Source organism: Psammomys obesus, unplaced genomic scaffold, assembly GCF_907164565.1.
Source record: "Psammomys obesus unplaced genomic scaffold, mPsaObe1.curated_primary_1811, whole genome shotgun sequence".
NCBI classification, from domain to species: Eukaryota; Metazoa; Chordata; class Mammalia; order Rodentia; family Muridae; genus Psammomys; species Psammomys obesus.
This window is the reverse complement of record NW_026596440.1, coordinates 6,751,304-6,773,427: the sequence shown is the minus strand read 5'-3', so window position 1 is coordinate 6,773,427 and position 22,124 is coordinate 6,751,304. Positions and strand designations below refer to the sequence as shown.

The following is a 22,124-nucleotide window of genomic DNA, read 5'->3' as shown; positions in this document are numbered from 1 at the left end:
TTTTATTTTATTTTATTTTATTTTATTTTATTTTATTTTATTTTATTTTATTTTATTTTATTTTATTTTATTTTATTTTATTTTTTACTATTCTAGGTTTTTAGAAAACTTTGTAGCTTTGCTATCAGATATGTGGGCGACAAGCTGTTCCCCAAGTCAGATTTGGCCACTAGTCAGTAATCCAGTTAAAAGAACAAAATTAAAAGTGGAAAACAATAAGAAAGAGATATATTCTGCACAGCTACATTGGGAAGAGGGACAAAAATCCAGCAAATTCCTCAAGTTCATTTTCAGGGTCCAGAGGTGAGATAAATGTTTAATAGAGGGCCAGGAGGTGCCCATCTGAATGGACATGGTCAAGGTGAGCTCCTACCCACCCATCACTCACCAGGGTCTGGCCTTCAGTCTTTGTGGCGATTTGACATGTTGTTAGAGCTGTGTGAAATCTCTTTCTGGGCGTCAGATTCCCTCTCTGACTGGTGCTGTTTCATCCTCAGCATGATACTCCTGAGGAAATTCCCATTTTCTTGTGCTCCATTATTTCAGTAGTCTGGTAGTCAGATTGAGAGACAAGTGTTTCTTTACAGTATCTTCATTTCTGCCAGGTTAGTATTATCATAAGTAGAGAAAAAGGTGTTCTTTCTGTGACCATATCATAATGTTGCTACCAGTACCCTCTCAATGGTCAACTTTCTGTCATTGTTCCAGAATCGAGACTCCCCTATTATTAAATAAACGTCACTACATCACCAAGAGTGATTCAAGGTCAGTGATTCATGAGTATTCTTCTGGGTACCTGGCCTTTACTGTTTTAGATAGTTAGACAGTAAGTACTAAGTGATGCATTTTATAATTAGCTATATAGCCATGTTATTAATGCTTCTCCTATCTGTGTTTTCTCTTCTTGCTGTTACAGACCAATTCACAGGGTGACACAGTGCGAAGCTTGTGTCTTAGTTACTTGACTGTGCTTCAGAAAGCAGCTAACCATGCTGCCCTGCTGCAGGTGGCCAGCACTTCCAAACAGCAGGTCGGCCATGACTTTGCATTTCTCGCTGCTAGTGTTGGTATATAATTGTACAGTGTTCCTGACCCAAAAATCATAGCTTTTACCTTCAAGAGAGTAAGAGAACCCCAAAGTCCACATTTTAACATGGAAGTAGTTTTATATATTTTATAGTTTACTGAAGAAAGTCAGAAACCAAGGCAGGTTTTAAAATATTGGTGGATACATCAGATAGATGGATACAAGAGGGGAAGCTTTTCTGTAGGTCCAGGATGCTATCTGGTGACATTCTTAGCTTTTGGGTTGGTAGAAACTAGTGTTCTATAGTCACAGGATGTTAGTTCTGACACAGAGGTGGGCATGGAATGGCTGTTGGGGCTGTGGGGCTGAAATTCCACCCAAGATAAGATAATTAAGTTCTGAACCTGTAACGTTCCAATCTCTACATAGTATTTCAGCTCTAATCAGTCAGTCTCAGCAGACAGAGCTTCTTTCCAGGAAGTCTCTTTTATCTTAGCTAACTACTCTTTAGTGTGTTTTAGGTGACATTGAAGAGGAATCTCACTGGCTTATTTTAAAATTTAGTAGTTGTAAAGATGCAAGGTACTAAGTACAAATTTCAGCATCAATGCTGATACATTTTTAAGTAAAACTTATGTATTAAGAAACGTGCACTTAAAATTTTAATCAGGCTAAAAAAGCTTGAGCTTAAAGCAATAGTAGTTTTATGTATCTAATAGTATTTATGTATTGTTCTTATATATTTTTGGTATAATTACTTAGATAGCTGATAGATCAGTTCCATTCTGCTATATTTAACTAATCTGTTTCCCAAACTGTCAAAAATTCACTCCTCGGCAAGTTGAGTCTTAAATAGAAGCATTTGCTGGTAACTGCAAATCTTGCTCTAGAGCACATCAGTAAGAAGGTTTTGCTTTCATTTAAGAATGTTTTATTGTGCTTTAGGTGGTAAATTTAAACTGATTTTGAAGTCTATTCAGAATTTGGGTACAGTAGTCTTTGGTAGTATTATTTATTGTTTGGGAAATGTTTGTTTCCTTGCTTTGGAAATCTTGAAAAAGTAATGATTTAGTCACATATCCATACTGTCAGGAATTGATCAAAACCATACATGTTTAACATATAGGTTTAGGATTTTCTGAATTGTTAATCTCACTTAGAGAAGGCATATTATATTTCTGTTCCTCATAAATATAATTTTTATTATATTTTATAAAGTTTTATTTTTTGCAGGTTTAAATATGTATTGAAATTTTTTTCTTCCTTCTCTCAAGGAAACACTTATCAAGAGGATATGTGATCAGGTGTTTTCCAAATTCCCAGATTTTGTGCAGAAAAGCAAAGATGCAGCCTTTGAAACACTTTCTGACCCTAAATATAGTGGGAAAATGAAGGTATGTGCTCTTCATTTAGTTTGCATATGGACAAAAATGCCTTACGGAAGATTTGATCCATGCAGTGGTACTGCAAGCACACCAGCTAATCAAGACAGGCACCCAAACACTGAGAAAAGATGGAGACTGTGCCCTCTGCATACAGATGAGTGCACACTTTGGATTCTGGGTGGCACTTGCATCAAATAATACTTCAGATTTTTCCTTACTGCTCTGTTGGCCTTGAGAACACTTAAAATGTATGCTCTTATCACATATATACAGACTGAATCTTCTGCCCCCAATCTTTGTTTGCTGACTTAAATAGTAAAATTGTAAGGGGACACTTCTTCTACACAGGGAAAGTGACCTGTGGCCATGTTATTCATGGTACTGCATTGCTAAAGGAGGGGTCTGGAAAGCCCAAGTTCTGTAGCCCTGACCTAGGTCTCTGGACATTACCTGTCATAGTAGAGTTAGCTGCTGACAGCCTCTGGCCTTGTGCAAGAAGACAAGTTTGTTTAACCTTCCATAACTATCAAGAGCCCTCATTTATGGGTTCACAGATGTGTATAGGACAATTCCTAGCCTTATACAATAATTAAGAAAAAAGTAAGATGTTTATTTCTTTTGGCAAAGGGAATAAAAAGGAAGTAATTCAAAGTAGTCAATTAGTGTTTAACCTAGAAATGCTTTTAACAGTTAATATAGATAAGTTTAATGTGGTTCAGTTGCTTGAAACCTAGAAATTCAGTGAAACAAAATAGGTGGAAGAAGTAAAGAAGATTGTATTAAAAATTATTTGTAATGGATTGGAGAGATGGCTCAGTGGTTAAGAACACTTGCCTGCTCTTCCAGAGGTCCTGAGTTCACTTCCCAGAAACTACATGATGGCTTATAATCATCTGTAATGGGATCTGCTTCCTTCTTCTGATGTGCATGAAGACAGAGCACTCATGTACATAAACTACATGAATAAATAAACCTTAAAAATATTTGTAAAAGTAAATTAGTTTGTATTCATGAGACTATCATGATTTATTCCAAGTAATTAAAATATAATAATCTATTTATCTATTTCATTTATTTTAAAAATTTTAAGATATAAAATCCAGATTCATTTAGTTTTATTTTTAAAGATTATGATGTATTGTTAAGATAATGATTAGATTTCATTTTGATTTTAATTTTGGTTGTTGGAAGCTGGGAAGGCATCTTGGTTTGTATGGAGAGCAGTTGTTTTCCAACTTCTGACTGATTACCAAACAGATCTTGACAGTAATAGCTGGAGATTTGTACTCAAGGACTATTTGTTTTTCACATCATTTAATTAGTGTCATTACCTGTGGTATGTACTGGTTTAGTGATGTTCAGCCGATAGGCTTATCATAGAAGTATTGCCTATGGGGTTAAGATCTTCAGGTCATTGAGGTGTGTGTCCTTTGTGGATTCAGACATGTAAAGATACGGTTTTGCTTATCTTCTCGCTCAGCCTGCAGCTGCAGAGGCTCCGGACACACAATGCCTGTTTTAGCTGCCATAGCCTTAGAGCTACAGCAGCCTGACTTTATAGCAACTGCACACTTACCTCACTTACCTGTCGATGGAGCAATCACAAGTTGCACCCATTTAGCTGAGAATTCTTTCCAGTCCCTTGGGTTATATACCACAGATCCATTTACAGAGAGAATAAGAAAGACCAAGGAACCCAGTTCAGTGCTGTGGGACCGAAAGGTACCACGTTCATCCTTCTAGGCCTGTCTGACTAAATTGAGAAAATCATATCCCCCAATTAATTTTTTTTTGCTGTGAATACTCTCAAATTTATAGGTAGATTGTCCTTTTCTATGGAGGACAAGTCAGAATCTGTATTATTAAAGCTTTAATATATATTGATGGTATTTTTAGTTTTGAATTTTTGATAAGAGCCCTTAAATTTATGGTTTTCACTAAGTGAGTTTTTTTCTCTAATGAACACCTGCAGTCAGAGAAAAAAAATTATTTTATTTCTATTTTTGCTTTCACTTTTAAATATCTCATATTACAACAGGTCTGAAGCCATGACCAGTGATATGAGTAGATTTCTGTTGAGCAAATTCTTGGCATCTTCCAAGGGTGAAATGAATGAAAAGACAATCCTCAGACCAGAATATTTTTGCAAAACAATGAAGGATTGGTATCCAAAATATACAGAGAACTCTTAAAACTCGGAAGTAAAAAATGGATAATTTAGCTTAAAAAGGGCAAAAGATCTGAACAGATAACTTACTACAAAAAGAAATGCAGATGGCAAATAGTGCAAGGGAAGATGCTGTCCACTGTTATTAACTGCAAAATCAAGTGAGGGGTACCATTGTATGCCTCCTAAGGTGGCAAAGTCCTGACGGCTGGCAACACATGGCTGAGCCTCTTTCATCACAGGTGATACTGCAGTGAGTGGTCACTCTGGAGAAAAGTGTGGTGGCTTGTGGCAAAGCTTTCACGTCATAATGTCAAATCCGTATCATTTAAAATGTGTTTGATATTTGAAATAGGAAAATGAAACATTCTTACCGTTTATTCACTAGTCACATTCTTTGTTATTTATCTAAGAGATAAACTTAGTGAATTTTACTAAGTGTAAACTTTTGCCCACAAAGGAGCCCCACATAAATTTATTCATAATTTTCAAAGCTTGGAAGCTGTCAAGACTTCCTTGAAAAGGTGAATGGATAAACTGTGGTGTGGTCATAAAATGGAATAGTTTTCTAACAATAAAAATCCAGTGAGACATAGTAGTGCATGCTTTTAATTCCTTCACTCTGGAGGCAGAGGCAAAGGCAGAGGTGGATCTTGTTAAGTTCAGACAGCATGGTCTACATAGCAAGTTCCAAGCCAGCCAGAGCTACAGTGAGACCTCCTCTCAAAAAGTAAAAATAAAAAAGAATTGAACTCTTGGAGGACTCTCAAATGTACATTGCTAAATTTAAAAAGGCGGGCTGGGAAAGACTATATTTTTGTGTAACTCCATCTGTGTGAGCCTCTAGAAGAGGAAAAACTACAGAGATAGCAAAAATACAGGGCTTCTGGGGAAGACAGGTATGTAGGTGAAACACTAGGGACTTCTAAGCAGTAACACTATCTTATATGATGTTGTAATGTGAAAACATGTCATAATACATTCATCAGGATTCAGAACTGTAAGTGAAAGAACTCTAATGCAAGAGGGACTTCTCTTAATAATGGGTTGGTATACTTGATCAGTTGCACAGATACCTCATGATTAATAATGATAATCATATTTTTAATATCATTAGCTTTATGTAGACATTAATAGGAGGTAATATGGGGATATATATTTCAGAGGTAGTGTTGGCCTGACATGCACAAGGCTATGGATTAATTCCCAGTAGTGCAAAAAGAGAGATGAGGGGCAGTATGTGAGAGCTTTTTACACTTATATTCATTTCCAAAAACCTAAAAAAGTGACTATCTTTCAATTAAAATATTAGTGTATATAAAATTAAAATGCATGTTCTCCATAAAACTAGTTATTTCATTTACAAATAAACTAAATGCAAATAAAAGTTTATATGTTGTCCATATATTAACCTATTTTCCAGCAAGGTACAGTGACGCACACCTGTAATCCCAGCACTCAGGGAGGCAGAGGAAGGCAGTTCTCTGTGAGTTTGAGCCAGCCTGGTCTATAGAGTGAATCCAGGATAGCCAAGGCTACACAGAAAAATCCTGTCTCGAAGAAACAAAAACAACAACAAAAACTTTCTCAGGCTGTAATGTTTCTACTCACTGAATAGATTTAGAAACGTAGCCTCTGTAGCATGCTTGTTCAAGGATTGAGGATAAGACTCACATTTCAGAATTCCTTACTAGATCAACTCTTAAGAAATTGTTAGACTCAGTATATTTTTTCGTTTGATGTCTATCAAATAAATAACATTGTTTCTTTCATAGTTTAGTAAAACTTAGTACAGAAAATTCCTCTTTCGTTCTGTGGATTTTGTTCTGAATACCTTTTCATGGTGTTCTCCCTTCCCAGGTATGGGAATGTCTCCTTAGAAACAGTAGGTTCTGCTGTGCACAGTTTTTGGACTCTTGCTTTCTCTCTAAAGGACTCAGCATGAGGGCAGATTATGAGCACTTTGAGTTCAAAATCAAATCTGGAAGTCAGGGCTAACTGTAACTAAACAAAGGGGGGAAAGTGAGAAGAGGTATGTATCCAAGAGATAAACATCATGTCTTTCAGAGCCTACCTAGAAGCAACTGACAGCATTGCATCTTGTCTGTCAAGAAAGACATTTATTTTTAAAGGTTTTGTTTTGCTAATTTCGTCTTAACATACTGTTGGTATAAAATTGTATTCTGGAAATTAAATTAATCCATCATCTAAAATACTTCTTTTTAGTAAAACCAGATGAGATGAAACACGCTGTGGGAGCTTTACCTCCTACTGACAACAGGATGATAAATAGCATTTGATGTGGTAAATACTGTGCTTGTTAATTTGGAATATATAGTAGGAAGGAGCAGAGATGACTGAGGTTACTGTTGTGGAGAGCCCTTTTCAGGAACTCTCCAGCGCTGTCTGTGTGTGCAAAGTGTGCTTATAGTTGGCATTGATGCAGTGATGCCCTGTGTTCCTTCCCAGGTCCTGCAGCAGCTTTTGAGTCATTTTAGGAAACACAGGGATAAGGTTCTTCTCTTCTCCTTTTCCACCAAGGTGAGTTCCATCCAGAATGTCCTCACTTCATCAGCCTGGGTCCGAAGGCAGTAAGCACAAGGAAGTAGCAGGTTACTGTCCCGTTCTCTCATCCACATGACATGTCGTGGTGAGGGAAGCAAGGCAGACCTTCCCAGCGCATCAGTCATCTGTGGAAATTAGATAGGGATGCCATCATCGTATGAAACAAAAAGGTAAAGTTGTATTTTCTGCCGACGTTCTTTTGAGATATTTGGGATATTTTAGAAAATATAAATAAGTATCTAAAATATCATCAAATAACGTTTCATTCATAGTTCAGTAAAACTTGGTACAGAAAATTCTTCTCCCTGTTTAGAAAATGACATAAAAATTGTTTAAATTATTTCACCAATGATTTTCGTTTCTTTCTTCTTTCTTTCTTCCTTTCTTTCTTTCTTTCTTTCTTTCTTTCCTTCCTTCCTTCCTTCCTTCCTTCCTTCCTTCCTTCCTCCTTCTTTCTTTCTTTCTTTCTTTCTTTCTTTCTTTCTTTCTTTCTTTCTTTCTCTGTCTCTCTTTCTCTCTTTTTCTTTCTCTCTTTCTCTTTCTCTTTCTTTCTTTCTCTCTTTCTTTTTTGCCTGTTTCAGAATAATGGGAAGAAATGCATGTGTTAAAAGTGAGGGAAAATTTATTTTTGGCACCAGAAATAGAACCTGGGCCTGGCATACATTAGGGAATCACTCTCCCACAGTTACACCCAGGACCCCTGTATCTATTGCTTATTAATTAGAAGAATTGTGAGCCCATGATGAGTGCTCACTAAGCGTAGCCTCAGTGATGGGCAAGGTTGTGACTAAAGTGTTGTGCTTGGTCTGCCTTCCCTGCAGCTGCTTGATGTGCTGCAGCAGTTCTGCATGGCTTCTGGCCTTGACTACCGGAGACTGGATGGAAGCACACGATCAGAGGAGAGACTCAGGATTGTGAAAGAGTTCAACAGTACACAGGATGTGAACATTTGTCTCGTCTCCACCATGTAAGAACACAAAACTTGTTAGCCTGATTTCTCCCTGGTTGTTTTTTAAACTTCTTTGGGATTTTCAATGAACAGGCTTATGCTGCTTTGTTTTATTTGATTTTAAGAAGCAGCTAACACTGTCAGTCATAACTGGAATGCAGTATCTTGAATTTTACCCAATCTTTTATTTATCATTCTGGAATTCCCTTGTAAAAGATAAGAATGAAACCTTATCTTTGTTGACTCCTAGGAATTCTAGGATAGCGTCAATGCCTTACCTTCAGAACAGGTGAATTTCTTATTCAGAGCTCTCACTACTGCCTTCTCTGCCTTGTCCAACTGGAGCTGCTCCTGAGATTTTATAAGGAATAAATTTGTGCTAGCACCTATGTAATGGATATTTTATTAGAACAGTTTAAAGAAAATGCACTCCTTTGGAAGAGTTCGTTCAGTAGAAACAGCTAAAGAAGATATTTAGGGCATAATAAATACTTTATTTTTGGCATTGTATATGAGGGTTTTATAGATTTGTTCTCACTGTTTTCAAAAAGAGAACCAGAGAACTTTAGAAATAAACTGTGAAACGCAAACGTGGAACGCAGACTGAGTGCTGAGCTGAGGATGACGCTGCCGTGGCGTGACTGTGGCGTGGGAGTTCTACTGAAGTATATCCTTCAGTGAAGTTCTGTGACGTAAGCGTTCTTAACTTCAGATACATGCAAACATTAAACTGAGGCCCCAGCCCTACAAAGACCATCACGGCCACCACAGATCCAACTTGCTGTAAACAACTAACAGCTCTGGTCTCACTGTATCTGTGAAAAAGTACTATGTACCCAATACATTGCATTCCTAATGTCAAAGAAAAACTTTCATTTTTAGAAATCCTGTTATATCTTTGCAAACCTACCTTACCATTTTAATTGCGTGTTTTTTTTCTATAATTTCTAGTCTTTTAATTCTCTAATGATTTTAATCATGTTTTTAAAAATCTTGAAGGTATGTATGTATGTATTATTGTTAGGGAAGGCTTATGCCGTGGTACATATGTGGAGGTAAAAGAACACCTTTTTAGAGTCATTCCTTTCCTTTTATGTGAGATTAGGGCGGTGGTTCTCAGCCTTCCAATGCTTTAATACAGTTCTTCATGTTGTGGTGACTCCTAACCATAAAATTATTTTTTGTTGCTACTTCTTAATTGTAATTTTGATACTGTTATGAATTACAATGTAAATATTTGTGTTTTTCAATGATTGTAGGTGACACCTGTCAAATGATCGTTTGATCCCTCAAACGGGTCACGACCTGCAGATTGAGAATGGCTAGATGAGGGTAGCAAACTCAGGTTCTGAGGCTCATGTGGCAAGTGCCTTTCCCTGCTGAGCCATCTTGCTGGTCCTTTTTTAAAAGACTGGGTCTCACTCTGAGGCCTTGGGTGCCCTGACATGGACGCGGTTGGTCTTGAACCTGCTTCTGCCTCCCACAAGCTAGGATTAAAGACGTGTACCACCATACCCAGCCTCTAAAATCTTTTTTATTAGTGGCATTTTACTGTATTCAGTCTTGTACTTGGGGGTGGTTCTCTCATCAGGTTGTTTCCTCAGGCTTGCGCTTCTGGCACATGGTTTCTTTACACATTTTATAGTTTTTCATTTTGGATTCATTTTGTTTTTCTGGTGGAAATATTTGGAGAACAGTTGTTCTCCACTTGTGTAGTTACCCTGTGCGTTTTGTTTACTACTTTTTTTAAAAGCTTTATTTATTTATTTATTTATTTATTCATTCATTCATTCATTCATTCATTCATTCATTCATTTATTTATTTATTATATATACGGTGTTCTGTTTGCCTGTCTGCATGTACACCTTCACGCCAGAAGAGGGCACCAGATTTCATTATAGATGGTTGTGAGCCACCATGTGATTGCTGGGAATTGAACTCAGGACCTCTAGAAGAGCAACAAATGCTCTTAACATCTGAGCCATCTGTCCAGCTCCTTGTCTTGAGCAAGGCAAAGGAAAGTGTTCTGTGTGTCTGAATTCAAGAAGTCATTCTTGGTATAAGCCATTATGGTAAGAACCATACCCATCATTCAAGTCCTGCAGTTCTCACTAGATTAGTACCCATAAGGTTAGCTCTAAAATTTTGAGATCAAACTCTTGCATTGTGATTTTTTTGAACATTGTTTAATGTTGGATTAAGTAGAATCAAGCTAAATTCTGTTTGTTGCCTTTCACCCAGTTCAAGGGATATAGTCAAACTTCACTCAAACAGTGCTCTGTTTTAGTACTTGGTCCATTCTTTTATGTCTGCACAGCTGTATTTTAGTCATGACCCTTTTGTCCCATTTTTTCTCTATCAATTTTTCTCCTTTGCATTTTCTCTTCTGTTGAGTCATCTGTATTCTCCAGATTCTTTGCTAGCAGCTTTTGGCTTCATCATTTCTAACTAAGCTAATTATTTTCTAGGCCTGGCAACACTGTCATTTTAAGGCTTCTTTACTACTTTATTGAATTGGCTCCTTTAACTATCCCATGTCATCTTCATTCTTAGTTTACTCCATTGTTGTCTTGGAAAGTTTTCTCAAGTAACTTTGTCTGCCAAGATATAAGGAAAGTAACTTTCTATACCATTGAATACAGAAAATTTCATATATTTACATTATTTGCCTTCTCTTTTGAATTTGTGCTTTGGCCAACTCTAGAAATCTAGATTCAAAATAATTTCCTTTAGGGCCTTTGAAGGTCTTATAGCTCTGTTGTTTCGTATTTAGTGTCATTAAATACTAAATACTAAATATTTAATATTTAAATATTAAATACTCTGATTCTTGGTCCCCTTTGGGGACTCAGAAGAGTTTTTCTTCCTCTGTAATATGCTGAAATTCAACAGCAGCGTTTGAGACTTCTCTTAGGTGTTGGTTCTTTGTTGTATCACAGCCTGAAAGCGTGTCCTCTCCATTTTGAGGAAATGCTTTTCTGTTATTTCTTTTTTTATTCCTTTTCTCCCACTTTCCTTGTGGTTGCTTTGGGATATGACCCAGACAATTCTCTCTTGGTTTTTGTTTTGTTTTGTTTAAATAGGGAGTGATTCCCCTTTTCTTCTACTTGCTTTGGTTGCTGTTTTGTTTTAGACTAGTGGTTCTCACCCTTCCTAATGTTGTGATTTGTGTTGAGCCTCAACCCTAAAGTTTTTTCATTGTGATTTTTATAACTGTAATTTTGCTGTTATGAATTGTACTGTAAATGTCTGATATGCAGGGTTGAGAACCACTGTTCTAGACAATGCATGCATTGCTAGCTGTCCTTCAGCTCACTCTTTTCTTGTTCCGGTTCTGCAGTAACACTTCATGTAGTAATTCTTTAAATCAGATATTTCACATTTTGTATTCCTTGTTTTGTGGCCGTTGAGAATCTTATTTTCCAATCTTGTAGATTATTTTATTTGAATCAACCATAATTTTAATATAAAATTTTTTTGCTTTCTAATCTCATTTTTCTCTGAATTATCCTTTTTTTAGAATATTAGCACTTTAACTCTTAGATTTCCATAAATGCTCTTGAAATTTGTTTAAAGAATTCATCTACTATTTTTCTTGGATTTTTTTTTTTTTTTTTTGAGAATTTTAGTTAGTACTGTATTTACTTCATCCCTTCCATCTGGGATTAGGTTTTTTGGTTTGTTTGTGTGTTTGTTTGTTTGTTTTTTAAATTAAAATTGTTGAGATTATAAGTGGCTTTAAGGGATGTTGGCATTCTTATAATATTGCCCTTTCTACCTATTAGTTTTCTTGGAAGCACTGTTAAGTGTATACTTAATTTGACCTTTTGTAATGCTTACTACATAATAGTATCATGCAATATTTAAAGTTATTTTTGCTTAATATTAAATATAATTAAAATTGATGTATTTACTTGACATAAAAATAGAATGTGGAAGACATTCTTAGACATGAACAGCCTACATGGCCATGATGAGAAGTCTGTCTCAAAAACTAGTCCTTAGCCTAAAATAAACAATCATATTACATTGCTTAAAGAATAAATCCTTGTTATTAGTCATGTAATAGCAAAGTGATACACTTACAAGTAGAGTTTAAATTGTATTACATCAGAGAATCATCTCCTCATCAGAGATCTAGATTAAAGATTTTCTTTTTTTTCTAAAAGCCTTTGTCTCTGTTTTAACCAGACAGGTGTCATTTGTACTTTCAGCCTCTTAGAAGATTGCTCCCCTAACTAGCAGGGGAGAGCTCACTGAGAGTATCTAAGGTGAATCCATGTCTGGTTTCTCAATCAAGAGCCTACCTGGAGCAGTTAAAAAGGCTTATTAGACAGATGTTCCTGTAACTTCTACTTGCTGGGTCATCTGAATCTCTCCCATGTTTATTCTAACTTTTCCATAATGGGATTTTATTGTTGTATTATTTTCTACAACTCTTTCCCTATCCCACCTTTACCCCTTAGGTTTCAAGTCTCTCTGAAAAAAAAAATTTTTTTCTGTCAGCTCTGGAAAATAATTCTAAAAAGAGAGAACTGTCCCTTTTGAGCACTTAAATTTAACAGGATGCTTTAGTTTGAATACAGACTCAGCCTACTTAAGGAAACCTACCTAAAAAAGTTTAGTTCTTAATCTAATCTTGAGGAAATCAGGCCTAGTGATTCACACCCTTAATCCCAGCAATTGGGAGGCAGAGGCATGCAGATCAATGTGAATTTAAGGCCAGCCTGGTCAACAAAGTGAGTTTCAGGACAGCTAAGATCCCATGTCAGGGGGGAAAAACCGAATGCATTTATCTAGCATTAAATCTAGGATTAAAAGTATGCAAATATCTAGCATGACTCCTGTGTAGAGGACACATAGTCATGAATTTTTTTCCATATTATACATGTTATGAGGAAGAACATTGTTACCAATTTTTTGTCTTTGGATGATTAGTATCAATGTGCAAATGGTCTGAGTGGAGGAGGATGTTGCTGACACAGTGGGAAACTGGTGAGCAGAGGCTTAATAGACAAGCTTAGGAAACAGTGGAGGAAAACAAAGAAAACCTTTGTTCTTTAGGCTACAGCTTTGCTGTTCCTTTTTATTTAATATCACACATCAAAATTAACCAGACCCAAAGTCTATAAAACTTAGCAAACTGCTGTGGAGTTAGAATAGGCATTCAGAACAGAAGCTGTGGAGCTTCACATTTAATTTTACACTTCATTACTGAACATATATTATGCACTTATCTACCATTAAAACCCAAATATCCATGATAGGATTAGAACTAGAATAATTCTCTTTTACATCATCTCTCACTCATCCTTTCTCATCCCCTCATCTTTAGCCTTTCTTGTTCTCTTTCCTTCATGTTATACCCACATGTACATTTGATTACATATGTTATTGGCTATATTTCATGTATAAGAGAAGGAACACATGGGATTTTTTCCTTTCTGAGATTGTGTAATCTTCCTTAGTAGTATAAGTCCATTTTCATGTAAATTTCTAAACTTCACTTTTATTTAGAGCTAAATAGTATTCCTTTTATGTATATATGTACATATGTATGTATGTATATACTATTATTCCTTTTAAAATGTATACAGTTTTATCACTATTGTAAATTAGCTAGGAACACATCACAACATGGAAAGGACATAACCACTGTTACACAAGATCTACTGATGCGTACACATCAGTCCTGCATTGAATTCTAAATTTATGAACCAAGATCCTACTGGGACCAATGGATTAGCTTTATTGGACAAATATTTCTGTAACTTCTATTTGTTGCAGAAGAACTAAAATTATTTTTAATTGTATTTGAAAATTTTATAGAAATGGTATTTGAATATATAAAAATTAAAAAAAAAAGGATGGATAAAATGAAAAAAAAGAAAACTGTGTTTCTCTGTAATTTGATATTCCTCTGTTGAGAATTCTATATTTAGCTCTGTACCTGATTTTTTAAACTAAACAAACAAGGGGGATCTAGGAAATATGCTTAATTCTCATTCAGAAAGAAAAACAGGATAGACACTGGAAGCAGAAAAAGAGAGGAAACAGGACTGGAGCCTACTACAGATGTTCTCTAAAAGACTCCAACCAGCAGGGGATGGAGGCAGCTGCAGAGACTCACAGCCAAACTTTGGAGAGAGTGTAGAGAGTCTTATGGAAGAAAAGGGACATAAAAAGACCTGGATGGGACAGAAGGACTTACCAATCAGTGGACTGGGGAAGAGAGATGGGGATGGAGAAGGATGGAGGGCTGGACCATTAGGAGATGAGGGAGGGGGTTCCAACTGGGATACAAAATGAATAAATTGTAAATAAGAAGAAGAAAAAGAAGAAGAAACAATAAAAAAAAATAACTTGACATCCAAAAAAAAAAAAAATTAGCATATCAACTCATCTATATGGATTCAAATGGTCAGTTTGTTTAGGACTTTCCTCGAATGGTAGAAAAAAATATGTCATAGATATACAAGCTAATTTTAGTTAGAATCACCTACTTTTATATAAAAGATGGCAACATAGTGTTATATTGACTGCAGAAAACAGGCATGGCTCAGCATGAGCAAGTGGTTTGTTCTATCCTGGATGGTGGGTGATTTGTTTGAGCAGGGTCTTACCAGTTTAGGTTACCTAAACTGGCCTGAAACCTTGACTCCTGCTTCTGCCTCCTGAGTGCTGAGATTACAGTATATACTACCATCCCTCTCAACAGTTTATGCTGTTTTCATGTATGATTTCTCCCCCTCCCCCCCAGGGCTGGTGGACTAGGTCTCAATTTTGTTGGTGCCAATGTTGTTATATTATTTGATCCAACTTGGAATCCAGCCAATGATCTTCAAGCCATTGACAGGTATGATAATGACAAAATGTAAATGACCTATGAATTCTTGTAATCTAAAACCACTCTTGAGCTTTATCGATTGTTCATGGGGCTAGTTAGAAAAGGTGGGTAGCTGGTGAAAATTTGTATTGAAAATTACCCTAAACTTCAAAGGCTTATTTGTTTTCTATCTCCAGATTCTACTAATGTGACATAAGACCATAATACCAAATAAAAGGACAGTTTATTACTAGTAATTCAGACATTTTGAGAAACTCCTAAGAGTCACCAAAGAAAAGCCACAGTCAGAGTCTGCAGAACAGAATAGAAACTGCCAGCATGCCTTAACAACTTGTAGGGTGTGGGATAGTGTTACTCTGGGAAAGTAATAGAGTAATGTGAGATGATGCAGATTCCGCTCTGCACCTCATACTTACACAAGGTTTGTCTAGAATCAGTTCCTTAAAGAACCAGTTCATGAGTTAAGTAGGAAACTAAGATTAGAAAAGTTCCTGGTATATTGAATCAGATCACAAAGTGAAGCCAGTCAAGTCATCCCAGGTCTCCATAATACAGTAAGGGAGGTAAGTGAATGAACCTTTTTCCCTGCGTAGGAATCCAGACTGTCTTTCTAGTGCATTCCACATGCATTTTGATTTTAATTACAAAAGAAAAAAGTAAGAATTATGAGATATTTTCATAAAAGTAGCATCATGAAAGGAAAGAGCCATGAGGAAGAGAGGCATTGAAGGGACTAAAGTATAGATAAGACAAAAATAACATAATAAAACATAAAATAAAGAAAAATATATATAGTGAGCAAAAACATTCTCAGAAATTAAAGATTTTGCTGAAATAAAGTTCATTAGGATATCCAAGTAATAAAAAGTGTGACATGATAAAAGTATGCATTTTTTAAAACAAAGTGAAATCAAATAGATGTAAAATATAAATACAGAGAAAGGAAAGTAAGACTCCCCCCCAAAAAAAACCCACATTATCTGTTTGTTTCAGAAATAAAAATAGAAGACTAAAGGACAGGAGAGTAAATTAACATACTATCTTAAGAACATTCTTAATTTTGAAGAGCCATCAAATACTCAGTGCAAATCATGGCCAAGAGGGAGATGGAATGTACATCTTTGTTATATTTCTAATTGTAAAGCTAAAGAGGACTAAAATACCCGAGAGTGAAAAATAAGAGGATTTAGAGAAACACCCCCCCACACACACACACAAAATAAATATCAAGTTAGCAATAAATGCGAATCAGATTCATTTCTGCAGGTCAGACTTTTCATCTGTGGCTACAATTATGACCTTATGAGAAAAAACTGCTTTTGACTTGTTATTGTGACCAGTGACTGACACATTAGTTGTGTAAGGCAAGAATAAAAGCAACCTGATGCCTGAGAACTCAGGAATGAACTATGGTAGCCTGAGTGCAGTACTGAAGCCAAAGAATAGATCAGTGATGGTCAAAGAAGGTTCTATTGTGTATAGTCAGGACTAAAGGTATTGACAGGGTGGTGAGGGGTTTCACATAATTAATTATAAAGGAAAATTTCTTCCAAATGATGAAGGATGGTATAAAAATATCAGTAGTTAAGAACTGGAACTTTATGTAATACTAGCAAAGCATCAGGATTGTGAGGAGGAAGGAACTATAATTGGAATTTTTTTTCCTTTTAGGAAATAATATCCTGATAAGTTCTCGGAATTTTTAACAATTATATTTTTAAATGCTAGAAAAGGTTAAAGGAGCAAAAACTATAAAAATAAGGCATAGCGATCACTTGGCACCCTTTGAAAACACTCGTGACCAGTCCTCCCTGTCCACACATCTGCTTTTGCAGATGGACTGAGACTACACAGCAGTAGCTTTCAACCTGTGGCTCTTTCGCAGAGTTTGCCTACGACTATTAGAAAAACCCATATTTACAGTATGATTCATAATAGTAGCAAAATTATTGTCATGAGGTAGCAACAAAAATAATTTTATGATGAGGGTCACCACAGTATAAGGAACTATATTAAAGGGTCATAGCATTAGGAAGGTTGAGAACCACTGCTTTGTGGTTTCATTATTTTATTTCATGTGTGCGTGTATATCTCTGTGAGTATATGTACATGTGTGTTGTGTGCATTTGAATAGGTTAGAACTCTCTAAAAAAAACATGATGGTAAAAAATGGAAAACTTAGATTCAGACATATATTTACTATGAAATGTGTAAAAGTAGAAGGACTTGGAAGGCTAAGAGTAAAAGTTGTGAAATATGAGGGTCCAGAGAAATGGCTTAGTGGTTAAAAGCATGTGCTGTGATTGCAGGAAACCCACGTTCTTACCCTAGCACCTATGAGCAGCTCACAACCACCAGCTCCAGGAAAATCCAGTGTGTCTGGCCTCTGAGGGCCAGGCACTTCTCTACAGAGTCATACACATATATACATGATTTAAAAATTATATAAGATACTACCAGGAAGATGGTAATCAAACTTACCCCGTGAATGGCAATATCAGCATTAGTTAAGCAGATTCTTTTTTCGTTCGTTTTTGTTTTTGTTTTTGTTTTTCAAGGCAGGATTTCCCTGTGTAGCCTTGGCTGTCTTGGAACTCACTCTGTAAACCAGGCTGGCCTCAAATTCAGAGCTACACCTGCTTCTGCCTTCCAAGCACAGGGTCTAAAGGCGTGGGTCACCACCTCCCCGCTTATTAACCAAATTTCTTAGTAGAAATAACAAAAACATTGACCAAAGCAAAGAAGGTCTGATGCATCAATATGGTGCAACAGTCACTCCATATTCCAAGTCAAGATCTTATGTTAAGAAGTGAGGAGAAGAGAGAGCAGAGAAGAAATGAGAACATAGAAGAGGAAGGAGAACAGAAGAGAACAGTACAAAGAAAAGAAGAGAAGAGACATAGAAGAGGTCAAGAGAACAGAGGAGAAAAGAAGCAAAGGGAAAAGTTAGAAAGAGACAGAGCAAGGAGCAGTCAGAGTCCTGTTAGGAACTTGTGATCCTCTCTATAAGAAGGTACAGATGATTTAATGCTGTAACCTAGTAGCAAAGTACTCAGTATCTTCAAACACGGCAAGTTTAAAAAATGACCACGCATTTTAATTGGAGTCACAAAGATATGTTCTGTGATAAAGCCCTAGAAAATAACAAGAAACATATAGCCAATGTAATTTATCCACATCAAAATGTTGAAATATATTATATGAATATATTATATTATATTTCATATATATTATATGAAATATATTAAATGAAATATAAAATAACTCATACTGCAAAGATCGATACTAGGAGTTTGTGAACACAGATGGTACAAGTGCTTGTTCCTCTGTGTTGCATTAGTGAAACCCCTGGATACTCTCAGAATAATCCCCAACAAAGATTACATTGGAAATTTTATGTTTTCACTCCTTCTTACTAAACTCCCACCTCTTCCCTCCTCAACAGATAGTGCAGTGCAACAAAGATAGGCGAGATCTTAGTCCCCCATGAGGCTGAAACGGAGAGTCCACAACTCCTTTGTTACCTTCCAACCTTTCTGGGCTTCCTGAAAGATTGGTAGAAGGCTGGCAGAAGCTGTGAAAGACAGTGGTGGACCCTGTAGAACCAGAAGAAGAAGGAAAAGGAGGGGAAAGAAGCAGCTACTGCTGCTCTAAAGTGGTTGGAAACTAAGACATTTAAAAGTAGTCATATATACAGGGGACATTTTAAACACATACTTGAACACACAGACACAAAGACACATCTTCCACATTAGTCTGCAAAGATAGGGAAAATGTTTTTTTTTTTTTTTCAAATGACACATTTTCAACAAAAGACTTTTTCTTTCATCTAGAGACATGCATTGTGATTTCTATTAAATGTATGATCATTTTATTTTATTTTCCCAGTTCTTAGCATTGTAGGACTTTGCACATGCTCAGCAAGTACTCTACCACTAAGTTACATTCCAGCCCCTATGGTCATTTGTAAATACTATGCAAGTGCTTGGAAGTATTGGGAGTATTATAGGTTGTTCTGAATTATAATAGGAAAATATGCTCTGTCCAGAAAAACAGCCAACCAATCTCCAGACACTGTCCAGACAGCAAACATACAAGACAGACTTTAAAATGACCATCTTAAAATTTCTAAAAGCTGAAAGAAGACACAATGAAAGAACTAAAGAATATTAGAAAAATACTGACTGAGAAAATAAGAATATCAACAGTTTCACCAAAGAGACATTTTCCTTTATTATTGTTCTTTTTTTTTTTTTTTTTTTTTTTTTATTCTTTCTTCTCACCAAATAGACCACTTTGTACATTTTGTACATTGTGGAATTTTCAGCAAAGAAAAAGCAGAAATCTTGAAAATCTTCCTAAGTTTGAAGAACAAAAAAAATTTCATGTTGAGGTAATTTTAAAGAGATCCACACCTTTCAGGCTGTCTGCAGATTAAAAAAATTAAAAATAAAATAAAGCAGGAAGAAAAGTTCTGAAAGTGGCAGGATTAAACTGCACATCATGTGAAACTGATCTCCAGAAGGCTTAGCAGCAGTTACCTCAACACAGACCTGTCAGATAGAGAGCAGTGTGCTCGTAGAAAGTCGTTATATATAGTGTATATTTACACATATATAAAATGCAGACCATACATAGGAGTAATTACTGTATCTACTGTTATATACTATATAATTACTATATAAACAGTATATATAACAACTTATCAGCTGAGAAACAATGAAAAAATACCTAAGTTTAGATTTACTATTGATCAAGATAATGACTCACAAATAAAGGAGAACTTAGGCTATTCTCATGCAAACTAATGCTGAACAAGTCTTTCACCACTAGTGTTCCCTACAAGAATTTTGAAGGAGAAATTAAATTGAAATGAAAAGACAGCAAACAGTACCTCAAAGTCTTATGAAATAGAATTCACCAGTAAAGGAAATACAAATATCAATAGAATTATAACTTTTTTTTCAACAGAAATCAAAAGAAGAATATATAACATGTTTATTAATCTATCTGTGCGTTTCTAATATATAAAGATGTAATTTGTAACAGATATGTACATTTGTATTTATTTTATATATATAGAAACAACAGAGAGGAAAGGAATTCTAACGTGTCATTAAAAAATCAACTAAAAACACAAAAATACCAATAATGGAGGAAGTGTGACAAAAACAACTAAAAACAAAGACATCTGAGCATGGTGGCACAGATCTTTGATCTCAGCACTGAGGAGGCTGAGGCAGGCAGGGCTTTTTGTGAGTTTGAGGCCAGCCTGAGTTCCAGAACAACGAGGGAAAGCCCTTATAAGCCTCACCAAACAAATAAACAAACCAACAAAAGCAAGACCTCCTTTGTTTCTTATTTGAACATATGTGGATTAAACTCCCAGATCAAAAGATCTCAGAACAGGTTAAAAAGGAGTACCCCCCAAAGGAGTATCTGAACACATGATTTCTACAAAAAGTCTCAGTGTGGGTGTAAGGTTGTGTGTAAGTTGGAAGTGAAGGGATGGAAAAGATAGTCCATGAAAATAACCAAAAGAGAGCAGAAGTATTGTGTTAATAGAAGACAAAGTAGTTTTTAAGTCAAAACCTGTTATAAGGATAAAAGAGGGACATTGTGGAGTGAGCTATAAAAGTCAGTGTACCGGCAAGTTACAGCAGTTAAAAAGCATACCAAACACCAAGGTCCAAGACACTCTGAGGCAGACTGACAGAATGAGAGTGAAGACAGATAGCTCTAGGAAAAAATCAAATGAGGAGACGTGGTTTTTAAAGAAATAAGTACTAGTGAAATCACTATGAATCACTACATTCTCACATAATTTATATTTTTAATTTATTTTTGAGAATGTATTTGTATTTTATGTGTATTGTTTACTTGTATGTGTGTATATATATGTTGTATGTATGTGAACTATGTGCATGCAGTGTCCACTGAGGCTGGACGGGGACTTCGGATTCCCTAGAACTGTAGTTACAGATGGTTGTAAGCCAGTTCAGTGGGTACTTGGAATCAAGTGCTTTTAATCACTGAATCATCTCTCCAGCCCCGATTTTTAAATTAACTTCTTTGGAAAGACTAAAAGTGTATGAAAAGGATGGTATAACTTAGAAAACAAGCCAACAAACAAAAACAAAAAGCAAAGAAGAGGGAATTATAGGAAAATTACTATTAATAGGACAAAATTTAAATCATTAATTGAAAGGAATATAATAAAATTTTTGAAAAGAATGAGCATAAGAGACAGAAAGGTATGTGGTATGATAACACATACCTTTAGTCTCAGCACTCTGGTGGTAGAGGCCACTCTGGTATACAAAGCAAGGTCCAGCCAAAGCTACACAGGGGTGACCTATCTTTTTTTTTTTTTTTTTCAGGCAGAAAAGCTTACTAACTAATAATAATATTTTCTTCTGTATTGAACCTTTTCCATAAAAGTTTGTGCAGATATAATTAGAAGGACAAAAGAACAACAATTGCACTTAGTGCTATGAGCTACGTACTCCATGGCCTCCATGAATTCTCTCATTTAACTTAATACCTGCACAGAAGAGGCACTGGCATCTTACTGTCTCACTTTGTAGGAAGGTGAGGCAGAGTGACCTTAGTTACTTCCTCAGGTTCACAGAATGATAGTTTTAGGATTCCATGCAGTCAAATAAAATCCAGAGAAAAACAGAAATCCTCACTTGTTTCTTTGTTTGGTCTTGGAACATTAGCTGTGACTTTATACTTGTGTGTGTGTTTGTATGTACGTGTGTGTGTGTGTGTGTGTGTGTGTGTGTGTGTGTGTGTGTGTGTGCGTGCGCGCGCGGGGGTGTGGTATGAGTACTTGTTCCTCAGGCATGACACCCTGTTTATTGAGATAGGATCTGTCATTGGCCTGGATCCTGCCAAGGAGGCTAGGCTTGCTGTCCAGCCAGCCCCAGGGATCCTCCTCTCCACCTACTCAGCGCTAGGATCATATGCACTTGCCACCATGCCTGGCTTTTATGTAGGGGTGGGGATCCAACTCAGGTCCTCATGTTCGCATGGCAAGTACTTTACTGACTGACTTACACCCCTAGCTCCTAATGTTACTTCTTCATCTGTATTTCTACGACCTCTTCAAAGCATAATGCAGTCCCCTCCACATCATCTCCTCCTGAGCTTCAAGAAGAACAGGGAAATGAAGACATTT

The 22,124-nt window shown here is 36.1% G+C and overlaps 1 protein-coding gene across 1 annotated transcript in view; it reads left to right on the top strand.

The window, feature by feature from the left end:
• Positions 1–22,124, top strand: part of Ercc6l2 (ERCC excision repair 6 like 2) — a 90,672-nt gene that overhangs the window by 28,692 nt on the left and 39,856 nt on the right. The window contains exons 8-12 of the mRNA XM_055598034.1: positions 917–1,030; positions 2,302–2,421; positions 7,049–7,120; positions 7,966–8,111; positions 14,855–14,950. Of these exons, the coding sequence (XP_055454009.1) occupies positions 917–1,030; positions 2,302–2,421; positions 7,049–7,120; positions 7,966–8,111; positions 14,855–14,950 (548 nt within the window). The remainder of the gene's footprint in view (positions 1–916; positions 1,031–2,301; positions 2,422–7,048; positions 7,121–7,965; positions 8,112–14,854; positions 14,951–22,124) is intronic.